Source organism: Ixodes scapularis, unplaced genomic scaffold (assembly GCF_016920785.2).
Source record: "Ixodes scapularis isolate PalLabHiFi unplaced genomic scaffold, ASM1692078v2 PGA_scaffold12__126_contigs__length_90152505, whole genome shotgun sequence".
NCBI lineage: Eukaryota > Metazoa > Arthropoda > Arachnida > Ixodida > Ixodidae > Ixodes > Ixodes scapularis.
Genome location: NW_024609838.1, coordinates 27,517,581 through 27,529,410, shown reverse-complemented (window position 1 = coordinate 27,529,410; position 11,830 = coordinate 27,517,581). Strand labels below are relative to the sequence as shown.

At 50.4% G+C, this 11,830-nt stretch overlaps 2 protein-coding genes across 2 annotated transcripts; one reads left to right on the top strand and one right to left on the bottom strand.

Annotated features, from left to right (window-relative positions):
• Nucleotides 1-3,438: 3,438 nt before the first annotated feature.
• Nucleotides 3,439-5,380, bottom strand: LOC8026914 (microspherule protein 1). The gene has a single exon (XM_002406640.4). The coding sequence runs from the start codon at nt 5,022-5,024 to the stop codon at nt 3,531-3,533; it is 1,494 nt and encodes a 497-aa protein (XP_002406684.3). The 5' UTR covers nt 5,025-5,380; the 3' UTR covers nt 3,439-3,530.
• Nucleotides 5,381-5,896: 516 nt separating this feature from the next.
• Nucleotides 5,897-11,344, top strand: LOC120850204 (THAP domain-containing protein 3). Its single transcript, XM_040222645.3, has 4 exons — nt 5,897-6,156; nt 7,007-7,142; nt 7,620-7,892; nt 9,336-11,344. The coding sequence occupies exons 1-4, from the start codon at nt 6,084-6,086 to the stop codon at nt 9,745-9,747; spliced, it is 894 nt and encodes a 297-aa protein (XP_040078579.1). The 5' UTR covers nt 5,897-6,083; the 3' UTR covers nt 9,748-11,344.
• The last annotated feature ends 486 nt before the right edge of the window (nt 11,345-11,830 follow it).

The window sequence follows — 11,830 nt, the reverse complement described above, 5'->3', positions numbered from 1 at the left end:
ATCGGTATCCCTTGGACGGCGGTAAGGGTCCGACGAGGTCCGCGCGAATGGTGGCGAAGCGGGAGTCTGCCAGAAAATTTCGCCAAGGGCGTGGTGGTACGACGTGACAACCTTGCACTGTTGACAAGCCAGGCATGCACGGGCCCAGGCGCGAATGTCGGCGTTCATTCCCAGCCAGACAAATCGTTCCGCGACGAGATGTTGTGAAGCGCGGATTTATGGGTGTGAGAGACCATGTAGGTCTTTCTCAACAGCCGACGTTGTAAGGGTGGAGGAAGACAAGGCCGCTTGCGTCCCGACATGGGGTCGACGTCGCAAGTGACGCTTGTGCCTCGCTCCGGAAAGTAGACATCTATGAGACACAGGGACGATGTCACAGAAAAGCAAAGTGAGTGACGCTCTTCCTCACTCTGCTGTAGCTCTGCAAGTCGTTTAAGGTCGCATCTGTGGCATTCGATTGCACAGACGTGACCGAGAGCGTTGGCGGGAATGTGGTGGACACCCTTGACTGCCGAATGTCGGTGGAGAATTCGGCCAGAAATGTCAGGTGGCACGTTTCTCTGGGAGAGTAACTGGCCTTAGATGACCTGAGTGCATTGGTACGGGGCTTGTGATTGGTGAAGATAATGAAGGCTCATCTCTCCAGGAAGAAACGGGAGGGCTCGAGAGTCGGGTAAGCTGCAAGAAGCTCCCGGCCCAAAGTACTCGACCATTGTTCAGCCGGCGTCAGTTTCTCGGAGAAGAAACTGAGTGGATGCCATTCGCCGTTGCACACCTCCAACAGCAGAGCCGGAGGCATCAATTAGCATGTTCATGGGGACATCATGTTCTGGGTGAACCAAGAGGACAGTAGATGCAAGACGCTCTTTGATGGTAGCGAAAGCATGACCAGCAAGATTAAACCAGCCCAGAGAAGATGATGCAGACTTGGTAGTTTGAAGGAGCGCTTCAAGAGGCGGCAGAATAGTCGCGCGCAGCCCAGGATAAACGCCGGTAGTAGTTGACAAGGCAGAGAAAGCAGCAGAGTTGGCAGAGCGATTCGGGAAGTGGGAAGTTTGTGATCGTTTTCACCTTGTCAGGGTGAGGGCAGATGCCACTGCCGTCAACAAAGTGGCCCAGACACTTCATTGGCGAAACGCCGAACTCGCATTTCGCTGCGTTGATAATAAGGCCATGCTCGGCGATACGCTTGAAAACCAGGTGCAAGGGTGGCGCAAAAGTTCTGCTGGTTAGGCGTTGGTGATATGAGGATGTCACCGACGAAAGGTCCTTCGCAGGCGCAGGTTGGCTTGGATGGACCACTTCCTGTAGATAGGAATGCTGGAGTTGTTGACAGCTAGGAGGTGACAGAGAGGTGTAAGGGCATGGTCGACGGAATCGGCGGGGAGTACGCTTACTTCGGCCCTTGTGTCAACCAAGTACCTTTGTCTGACGGTAGCGTCCGTGACATAAAACAGGTGACCTCGGTCATCTCTGGGACCGCTAGTCGCCACTAGCGATCTCGTGTCACGTTTCCCGTCTTCCAGCTGCATGGCATTGTGCAATGCTCCGCTGAAGATCCGAAGCGCCGGTGGTACTAGCTATAGGGCGCCGCCGGCTGTTGGTCTCGCCGCAACCGGCAATGCCAACAGTCCACATGTGGTAAGCGAAAACAACGGCTAAAGCTCCGGGAGCAACAGTTTCGTTGGGGTCCAGAACTGCGCGGCCAAGAATGGCAGATGGTGCTTGTGACGAGTTCTCAAAGGTCCTGGATGCCTTGTTTAAGCACTGCAATTTCATCAGATCTAGGTGTGCATGGTGCAGGAGCGCAAACCGTTGAAGACACAGGCTCGTGGGATCGGGCAGACACGACGAATGGAGCCGCAGGGTGCTGGTTGGCGACTTCCATGATTTTATCGGCACGAAGAGCCAAAGCAGACAAGAGTAAATCGGATGCTGTTGAAGAGGCTGATCTACAATGGTCGGCAAAATGTCCCAGCCCATCAGGTCAAGGTGCTGACATGCACCGTCTGACATGGCCGTTTCTTTCGGCATGCCAGTGCAAAGCATCGAAACTTGATGCATGCATCGGTGTGAAGCAGTGAAGCTTGACGACAGAGCAGTGGGAAGCAGTGAGGCTTGATGCTAGAAATCTTGAATAGATTAAGGACCATTGACATAGAAGCTCACATTCACGTCTTTCTACGTTACATTGCGATACAACTACGAGTCACCGGGACATGCATGTTTCATATGTCACGTGCAAAGCTATTCCTTTCATCAGTCGCCACGCTCCATATTAAGCGCAGATGTCTCGGCGACTTGCAGTCGTAACTTGACGTAAGCAGACAAAGCCCCCGTAACATAATGCAACATGAGGTTGTGCAAATCAAATAACAAACACTATTATTTGCAAATTATTATTGAAGTTTTATATATTCTCACACCTCTATGCTCCTTTCACCTCTAGCCCGATAGCGCGACGGGAGCTACGCACTCGTTGGACCAATCAACTACCTCGTGACTGGTCTAAAGAGCACACACCATCCATACACTGTCAGCCTGAGGGCAAGCCTTCAGTTTTTAAATGTATAGCATTTCTAGGGCCACCTCTTGCACTTCCGTGACAGAGTCTGGGATGCAGCCTCGAGAGCGTGCATATATCGTTGAACACTCCGTGTGCGACTTATCTTGGAGCAGGGACTTCGCTCAGCGACAGCAAAGTAGACTACATGTAGTACGAAGGCTCTCGTTTGCAGGCTATGCGCAACACCAAAGCGATGCAGGAACAATGGTGGGCACAGCACGGCAAAGACGGAGTCAAAGACGTGGCTGCAAAATACGGTGCCGGACCGAAGCGGCAGCGGGAAGCCAGTCGCCAGTGCACAGCGGCCATCCGACAGTTCAACCGGCAGTTCACGGACAGTCTGGTGTGTAATGCGGGTTAAAGTCACTGGACCTTGTAAAAGTAAGGATTCCTTGCCTGCAAGCTAGTCGGACACAAACAAATACATATAGATGATCAAAACTTCGCAAGGTGATTGGCTGATCGGTCTCCGTTGCCGTGACAATCACCATTTTGGTCCTTTCGGAGTACAGTGTCATTGTAGTGAAAACGTTCCTCGCTAGTATAAGCATTTTAGGCACTGTGTATGCAATCAACTTACCAATCATGCATATCTCCACAGATCTCTTGCACAGGAAAATTATTTTTCAGTGGTGCCAAGCATTAACGCCACACGTGGTGGCAGTGCAAAGTTGTGCGTTTCTTTTGCCAGAGTTGTGGATAACAAGGTCTCTGTCTATAAAAAATCTCTATAAAGCAACCTGTCGGTGGCAATTTGGATCGGCTCGCCATGAATGGAGAGGTCAAACAGAAACCGCTCATTCCACGGACAAAAATGGCGATCACACTGGAGCTTGGCGCTACTTTCCCAGGATCTAGCAGACTGGCTACGGTTGGATGTGGGCAAAGGCATTCTGAATGCTACGCATTTATTTCTCCATCAAACGTCACGTCAGTCAGAAGCGTCCCTCGTTCCTCGGCGCGATCACGCACACGACTGAGGCGAACAGATGACACTGATCAGGTCCTGGTTCACGAGGAAGATGAACCTGAGCCCCGCAATCTCGACGACCGAGTTGTTGTTCAGCTTGTGCTTGTCTCCCGCCAGCACGGGCTTCCCGTCTATGTAGATGGGCCTCTTGCCTTCGTTGGCGATGATGAACTCGCCCGTGTTGCGGAGCTTGACCACGCCCTGGCGCCGGGACACCTTCCATGCCGGCCCCTCCAGAGACAGGTCCACGTCGATGGCGCTGTCCTTGGTAGCGCGGCCGATAGTGATCTCCTTGGAGCGCATCAGGTACCGTACCAGACGGCCCCGGAGCACGGCCAGCGTCTGGTTGTCGAAGTCAGCCGGCGTGACACCGGTGACGCTGTCCACCAAGACCTGCCACTTGGGCAGTTCGTTCTCGAGCTGCCGGATCTCCTGCTTGACCCCGCGGTCCATGAGGAACAGCTCGTGCTCCAGGGCTTCGTCCTTGGGCGAGCCAAGCGGATCCCTTTCGAGCTCCTCCTCGGCATCCGAGAAACTCAGCGTGTCTTCGCCCTTGGACCGCGGTGGCACCGTCTGGTCCGGCAGGAGGTAGTACTGCTTCATGAGCGTCCAGTGGTTCTGCAGTGCCTTGGCGGTGTGCGCGGCGAGGAACACGTCAACATGCTTCTCTAACAGTTCCTGGAAGTCTTCGAGCGTCGGCTGAGCAGTCGACGGGATCGTGCCCAAGAGCAGTTCTTCTTCTTCACTGAACAGGGCCTTGGCTTGGATACCAGCCAGGACATCCGGATGGAGCTGTTTCATGGACGCCACGGCCATCTTGGAGATTGCGGGGTCGTAAAGGAGGGCGTACCACCGCTCCCGGATCTCTTGCAGGGTGAAGTTGCAGGAAAACTTGACGGCCCGAAAGACGGCTTCAAGATCGGTGGTCTGCTGGACCGCCAGGATGAGCGCGTAGTCGTCGTGCGGCTTCCAGCGGCCAAGGTCTTTGGCGACGACCGCCTGAGCGCTTTTCGAGGACTTCTTCACGCGTTTCGGGGTCGACTTGGAACTTTTCTTGCGCTCAGAGTAGAGCGAGGCGACGGATTCCACCTGACTGCTGTCCGAGAACGACGCCACCACCGATGTCAGACTGGACGACGCGGCCATGGGTCCGACTCCGGCGGTGAGTGAGCTTGACAAGGGACCGCCCAAGGGTCGCGCCCGCGACGTCTTAATGAGGCTGCTCTCGACCAACTCGTCGTCGAACTTTTTGCGTTTGATGGAGCGCGACGAACTGCGCCGTTTCTGCAGGTGTTCCGAGAGGTAGCTGTTTACCTTCATTCCCGGGTGAACCGCCGTCGAAGGAGGTCTGGGCACCGACTCGCTATCGGAGTTGGAGAAGTTAAGGTGTCCCATCGCTGTCGGGGGCGACTCGGGCGCCTGTGACACCTCGCTCACGTCTTGGGAGTTGTCGCTCGCCACGGGGCCCAGGATGAGATTCGAAGACATCGCGCGTGTTTTGACGGGCGCACGCACTCCGACTTAGTGTTGGCGATATCACGAAACGTTCGACGGGGATTCAGATGGCTCGGAGAACGACAATGTTTTGTCTTCGACGAAGATCGCAGGCGCCGTAGGCGCGCAGATAGCGTCCTCCACTTTCTTCTTCTGCGCTAAGGCTTTGGATTGAATCAACAGGATTAGATTCAAGAAGTTGCTTGAAACTTGGATGGATAAGTAAATAATATTAACTATGCCTTTTGTAACGGGCAGTAGCTTGCGCCACCTAGCGCCTTTCGTGTCAAAAGTGGTACCGCCAATTAACGTTAGGTACTAAAGGCCCGTTCATACTCTTGCAACCAAGTACGACCGAGAGAGTCGAGACTTCTTAAAACCTCTTAAAACTTCTTAGGACGAGACAAGGACGAGAGAACATATTGGCACACTGGCGCTATCTATGCAGTGACCCTGGAACCATATGCCTGAAACTGCATTTTACAAGAGCGAAGGTTTTGCGGTATTTTCGAGGTCAAATGTGCGTAATACCTATAAGAAAGGCTCGTTTATAACGTTGACAAAAGTTTTTTGAGCCAAGAATAAAAGGACGATGCGCGAGAGAAATAGAAAATATGCCGGACCGCCAAGTTTACACTGCTACCCTTCTAACTTTCAAGGAACCCAGTTTTAAGAGGTCGCAAGGGTCGCAAGAGTGTGAACGGGCCTGAACTTCACCTTATGTTGTACTTCAACGAAGGCTAGAAGCGCAAGCTCATAGCCAGCGTTCACAGCGTTGGCAGAGTGGTTGGCAGGCAAAAGCTCCGCCATTTACCTCGTTGACCTCCGCTGGGCGCCGCCATGTTGTACAACTTTGACCACTTGGCACGTGACGAAAAGATGGCAGCGCCCTGTGGGAGTCGAATGCGTTGAGGGCGTCGGTGTAGTGTGTGGATTTCGTGTTTTCAGAGTTTTGTGTGCTCTCTCGCGTAGGAATAACGTGGAGTACGAGGGGATGAGGCTTTTCGCGTGCATTCATTCAGGATAAGCCAGCTTCGGCCCCGTGCTTCTCGTATGGGTTCGGATCATTTCCGACCTGTGCTCTTCGGACATCGCTCGGTCGTTCGAGTTCAAAAGAGTTCTAAAGGTACGACGGACGTGCCCGGTCAATTTTCTTGGCGCGGTGGTCAAGATTCGCATTTGAGGCACCAAGAGAAGTGTTAAAATCTCTGAACTGCTCGGCGCTGAGCGAATTGGCGCTGAACTAGCTGGTCCGAGTCCGAACCTCCGTGCGCCTTTTCCTCAACGCTTGGAGTTTGGACCTTACTACGTGGTTCGTGATGACGTGAAAAGGGCTCCCGTCTGCCGAGTGCCGACTGCGATCGGTTGGCAGTCGTCATGGGCGTACCAACCGAGGGGGGCAAGGCGCTTGTGCCCCCCCCCCCCCCCCCCAGTTCTCAGTGTGTGTGTGGGGGGGAGGGGGCGGCAAGGCAAGGCATGTGTTCTGCCCCCCTCCCCCCCCCCCCCCCTTCCCCTGAAACAGCCGCCACCAGGCAGGGCAAACACTGGCGCCCAAGGGATACTCAAGGGCAGGGGGGGGGGGTGGGGGGTGGGGAAGAGGGGGAGGTCTGGTTTGCCCCCCCCCCCACTCAAAAACAAGTTGGTATGCCACTGGCAGTCATGTGCACAAAACTGTACCAGCTTCTCTTATCATTATGTTGTTTTCAAGCAGCTTCCTTTTCACTGAACGTCGTCGTCGCTCAGCGTGCTTCAGCGCTACAAAAATTTTGAGCGCGCATAAAAAGCATTTGCTCATTCTCCGTCGCTTTTGTGCCCTCTAAATTTGTTTACAATCACCAATACCCGTGAATTGTGTTTTTTTCTGTGGTAAAAATAGATTTTTACAAATAATCTGAACTATTTAAACCATTTGAACACTTGTATTTGCGGTCTGTGAACATAGCAGACAGCTTTTGACGCGCATCTTTTCGGTTCAGATTTCGACAGCTCGTCTTGCTCCGTCACTTTGCTAACTGAGACAAACGACCCTAAAAACAAGACCATGCCGAGTACCTGCGCCGCTATTGACTGTGCCAACAGGGGTAGCCGGGACTCGGCGATCTCGTATCACAGGTAAGTTTCTTAGTTCTTGAAGTCAACCTGGTCACGCCGTTAGCTTTACTTGCCATGCAAACATGTTGAGACTGACATGGCGTGAATTTCTCTTCCGTCCCCTCGCATGCTAAAACGTCTGCAGCTCGCATTCACGCACACTTAGTGCTTTATGAGGAAAGCAGCTTATAAGCTGATCCCACTGCTAAAACCTCTTCACTTAAATTCATGCCTCCCACAAGAGGAAATGTGATTCACTTCAGAAGTATGGCATTCTTAGTGTTAGTTTGTAGGAGAAGGGCGATTTGAATAAATGAGCACATAACCATACCTACTTGTTCCTGCTAGTGGCCCGAAAAGGAGGTTAGTCTGCAAGATACCAGATAGCTTATTTATGCACTTGGGATGTGCCTAAAACAGTCTTTACCAGATGGCTTAGTACCTTTTCGTATGCTAAAAAAAGAAAGCTTTCATAGTTGCTTCTTTATGCCATCACAGATTCCCACTGAATGATCCGGAACTCCTGAAGGCGTGGATGGAGAAAATGCCTTTTCGAGACTGGACGCCCAGTAGGTGGTCCAAATTGTGCTCAGTGCACTTTGCAGACAACTGCTTCTACCAGCTGAACAATAAGACATACCTCAAGCAAGGAAGTGTGCCAACGGTGTTCAGCTCTCCTGCAAGTAAGACAAAACGGTCACCTCGGAAGCGATTAAGATCGCAGTCTGACCAGGCCTCCCTTCTGTGCCAGCAACTGAAGCAAAGACATAGGTATGAACAGGGCCAGTTTCATTGCAGCAGATCACAACTTATTTATTTCCCTCAAAATAATTGTTGCAGATTTAATACATGAAGGGGATGGGTCCCAAGGAGCACTCTTAAACTAACGTGCTCACTCTCTGCACTTGACAACACTGCACACACACACACAAAAAAGTCAGTACAACAATTACTAGGTAAAATTACACATGATGCAGACCCCAGTCTTCTGGTACTTTGGGTGACAAGTTGTACAATTTGCAAAGGTATACCTTTTGTATCTGAAAGTGGTGGTCAACGAATCACTAGAAAAGTGGCATCTTTGGAATCCAATAGACAGGTTTCAGTAAAGCATGGGGCTTCTACTCAGGTTCTTTGCAACAGCTTCAACCACCACCATTATAATGATTCCATGGCATTCCATTATGCTTTTTACAATAATTCAATCATAAGTGGGTTTTGCGTTTTCGGTGTATACCAATAAACATTAAAATATAACCTCCGAGAAATTTTTCTTGAAATCAGTAAAAACCGAAAAACCCCGAATTGAGCTCGCCTTGATGAAAAAGCCCACTTTCACATTGGGAACCTTTATAAATAACTGTATTTGTGCTTAACCAGAACATTGTCCGCGAGGCTTTTTTCTTTATTTCGAAATTGTTTCTATGTGCTTCAGTTAGAAATGAATGACGAATATAATGTCGCGTCTCCTAGAAGCGCCACAGATATGCATTCTATGTTATTACAGAAGCACCGTTAAAACCCGAATTTCGGTCGATATCAAATGTAGACGCCAAAAAACTCAGAATTTGAGAGAGAAAAAAAAGAGATAAACACGAAAAAATCACCCCCATTTTGAAGTAATTAAACTTCGAGGGCACCTAAGCTTTCTCCTATGATATGAGAATGCAGGAGCATTACCTTTGGCCGGGTTATGTTGGCACAACGGATAGCGCACTAGTTTTTTTATCAAAGGGGCCTAGGTTCGAAACCAAGCAAGGGATGGTTTTCTTTTAGTTATTTATTTTTTGTTTCACCATTTGACCAGATAGATTACGCGACCAGAAAGATCACATGACTGGAGAGCTCACGTGACCAGAGAGATCACATGACGAAAGATTTCTTTTCTCATTGTCTTGATTTTTGATTGTTTTGGATTGGTCACGACTTTTGGTTACGGTTCTTGGCTACGGCCTGCGATCACGGCCCTTTTTTTGCTCATAGAGCCAGGTAATACTCACACATTAAAAAATAAATAACGAAAACTTGGAACCCTACTCATAAGCCAGAACCCTAGCACCCACTTTTTGTGGGTAAGTGCCACTTGTGGCCCATGCATAAAAGGTGTGGTCACATATCACACTCCACTGTATAACCTGCAAACAACGCATGCACTGGCACACAGTCTTGTGGAATACGGGCAGTCTTGAATGTCACTGCTCGTTTTGCTGACAGGTCTAGTTCTCCGGAAAGGCAGCCTGGATCAACAACCGAGCAGTCATCCCCAGGAGAGGCCCATGCCGCCGCTGGTTCTGGAAGTAGTGTAGAGATGGTTACTTCCCCCTCTTCGGCTACGACGTCAGAGACTCCCCCTGAAGCTGTGTTCATGCGACACAACACTTCCTCCGGTGACCACTCATATGCAGCTGTGTCCCCACGACTGCAGAGGGTCCTCCTGGCCACGGGGAAGCACGAGCTGCAGGAGGTGAGGAAACTGTTGAAACAGGCTAAGAAGGAGACCAGTCGGAAGATGGCCAGGATTAGGAAGCTGAACACGCTGCTCTGTCAACTGAGATCACAACTTCCTAAGCCAGCAGTTAGATACTTGACAATGCATTCACCAACACAATGGGCAACCTCCTCCTAAAAATAGTTAGGCACAACAAAAATGCATGTACAGAGGATGTGCGCAAGTTTGCCCTTGCACTCCATTTTTACTCAGCAAAGGTGTAAAGCTTTCTGCGGAAGCATGTCAAGCTACCACACCCAAGCACCCTGTGGAAATGGGCAGTGGTGGTGGATGCACAACCAGGATTCACCCAGCAGTCACGGCATCATCCGCAACGACTGCGTCACCTCTGCAAAGCATGCACTTGTTAGCCAACAGAAACTGGAACATCCCCCTGGGCTACGCCCTCATTGATGGTCTGGACGGCAACGTTCATGCCAACCTGGTACGGGAGTAATCATCAAACTGAAGGAAGCTGGAGCCGAGTGCATAAGTGTGACCTTTGACAGGACAAACCACAGCATTACCATGCTCACAGCGCTCGGAGTGCACTTTGCTCAGATGCTGAAGAGGTTGTTCAGCAATCCATCGGACCCCACCAGCAGGCTCCACGCTGTCTTGCGACGCCACATGCTAAAGCTCATGCGCAACCAGCTGGACGAAAGAGGGTGCATCAGAGATGGGGCAGGTAGGGTCGTGGCCTGGCTCTGAACAACCTGCAGCAGCAAGAAGGCCTTCACGCAGCCAATAGGCTCCGAAAGCAGCACATGCTTAGACCATGACCTAAAAATAGGGATTCCCCATTGCAGCACCTCCACTTTTAATGCCACTTTTCTACCCCAGACCTCCATTGATTGGAATCGCCTTCCCACACATATAGTCTCAATAACTAACACTGTTGATTTTAAAAATGTTATTACCAACTTTTTCTAGATGTTGCATAGTGTGTGTTTTTTTTGTTGTTTTTTGCCTCACTTAACTATGCAACTTTTATGTGTTAACCGCCCACTCCCCTCTGTATTGCTTTCGTGCCCTGAGGGAATAATAAATGAAATGAAATTGACTTTGAGAGACAAAAGATGAAGGTGCCATTGTCAGCCCAAACCTTGAGCTGGTCCGTCAGCTGTGCCCTGTGTTGAAGCCACTGCTTCAACACTAACTTGTTGCCCCAAATTCGGGGGAACTGCCCCATGGAGCGAACCGACGTCATCAGCTTTGAAACCACGCCAACCATTGGCCAAATGTCAACTAAAATTCCCTTTCCCAAGTGAAGCCGATTTCTGATGGATTATGCTCCCATTGGACGGTGCACGTCATCAAGGAACGCAGCTCCTATTGGCTCTTGTTCTTCGTAATTCCAAAAAAAGCCACCAGAGAAGCCCTCTCCATGGCGGCGCAGCGCACGCAGCAGCGCGGCCGCCGGTAGGAGGATGGAGTGGAGGCTGCAGAGCCAACAGAGCCCGTCCGGGCTGATTCCAGAGAGGTCGCACGGCCGAGCTCAGCGCGGCGCGGCCACTTCACGAAAGCGCGCGCGCTAGGCCGTCTGCCGGCGAAACGTGGCCGTCCACGCCACTACGCCGCAGACGAACTAAGGAAGTGGAAGAACATTTATGCTTTCGCATTCACAACTCATAAGAAGTGTTTGTTTTTTGTGTGTGTGTGTGTTCTTTTGCCGCAGCCCCTCAGACATATGTATGTCTGGAAATAAAGATTATTTTTATTATTAACTCACGCACACTGTTGTAATATTTATTTGTATTTTTACAACATGTACACGGGAGAACCGCTAAGCAGTCCAGATCATCCAAAGCACGGATGTCCCGGAGGCCAAGTTTTAACTAGGGCTGGGCGTCAATTTTAACCGAATAATTAACCAATTAATAGATTTCGTACATTTCCATGTATCATAGCTTAAAAAAAAAGTAAATTACAATTTTTTTGCTTCTGTTAAATTTGTAATAAACGAGAAAATGCACAATTTCATATTTTAAATAAACGTTGATGTGTATATGAGAACACCCAAAAGACACCCACACTCACAAATTATTACTTCAGCTTCAGAAGCAAACAAGTTCGTTAATATTTTCCGGCAATAGGGAACTCCTTTGATTGTTCGGAATATTCTCAGCTACGCTAAACGGACAATCGCATGGCGTTGAAGTGGCTGTGGCACATGTAACATTCACTTCACTCGAGTTGCATATCTCGCCCCTGCGGTTTA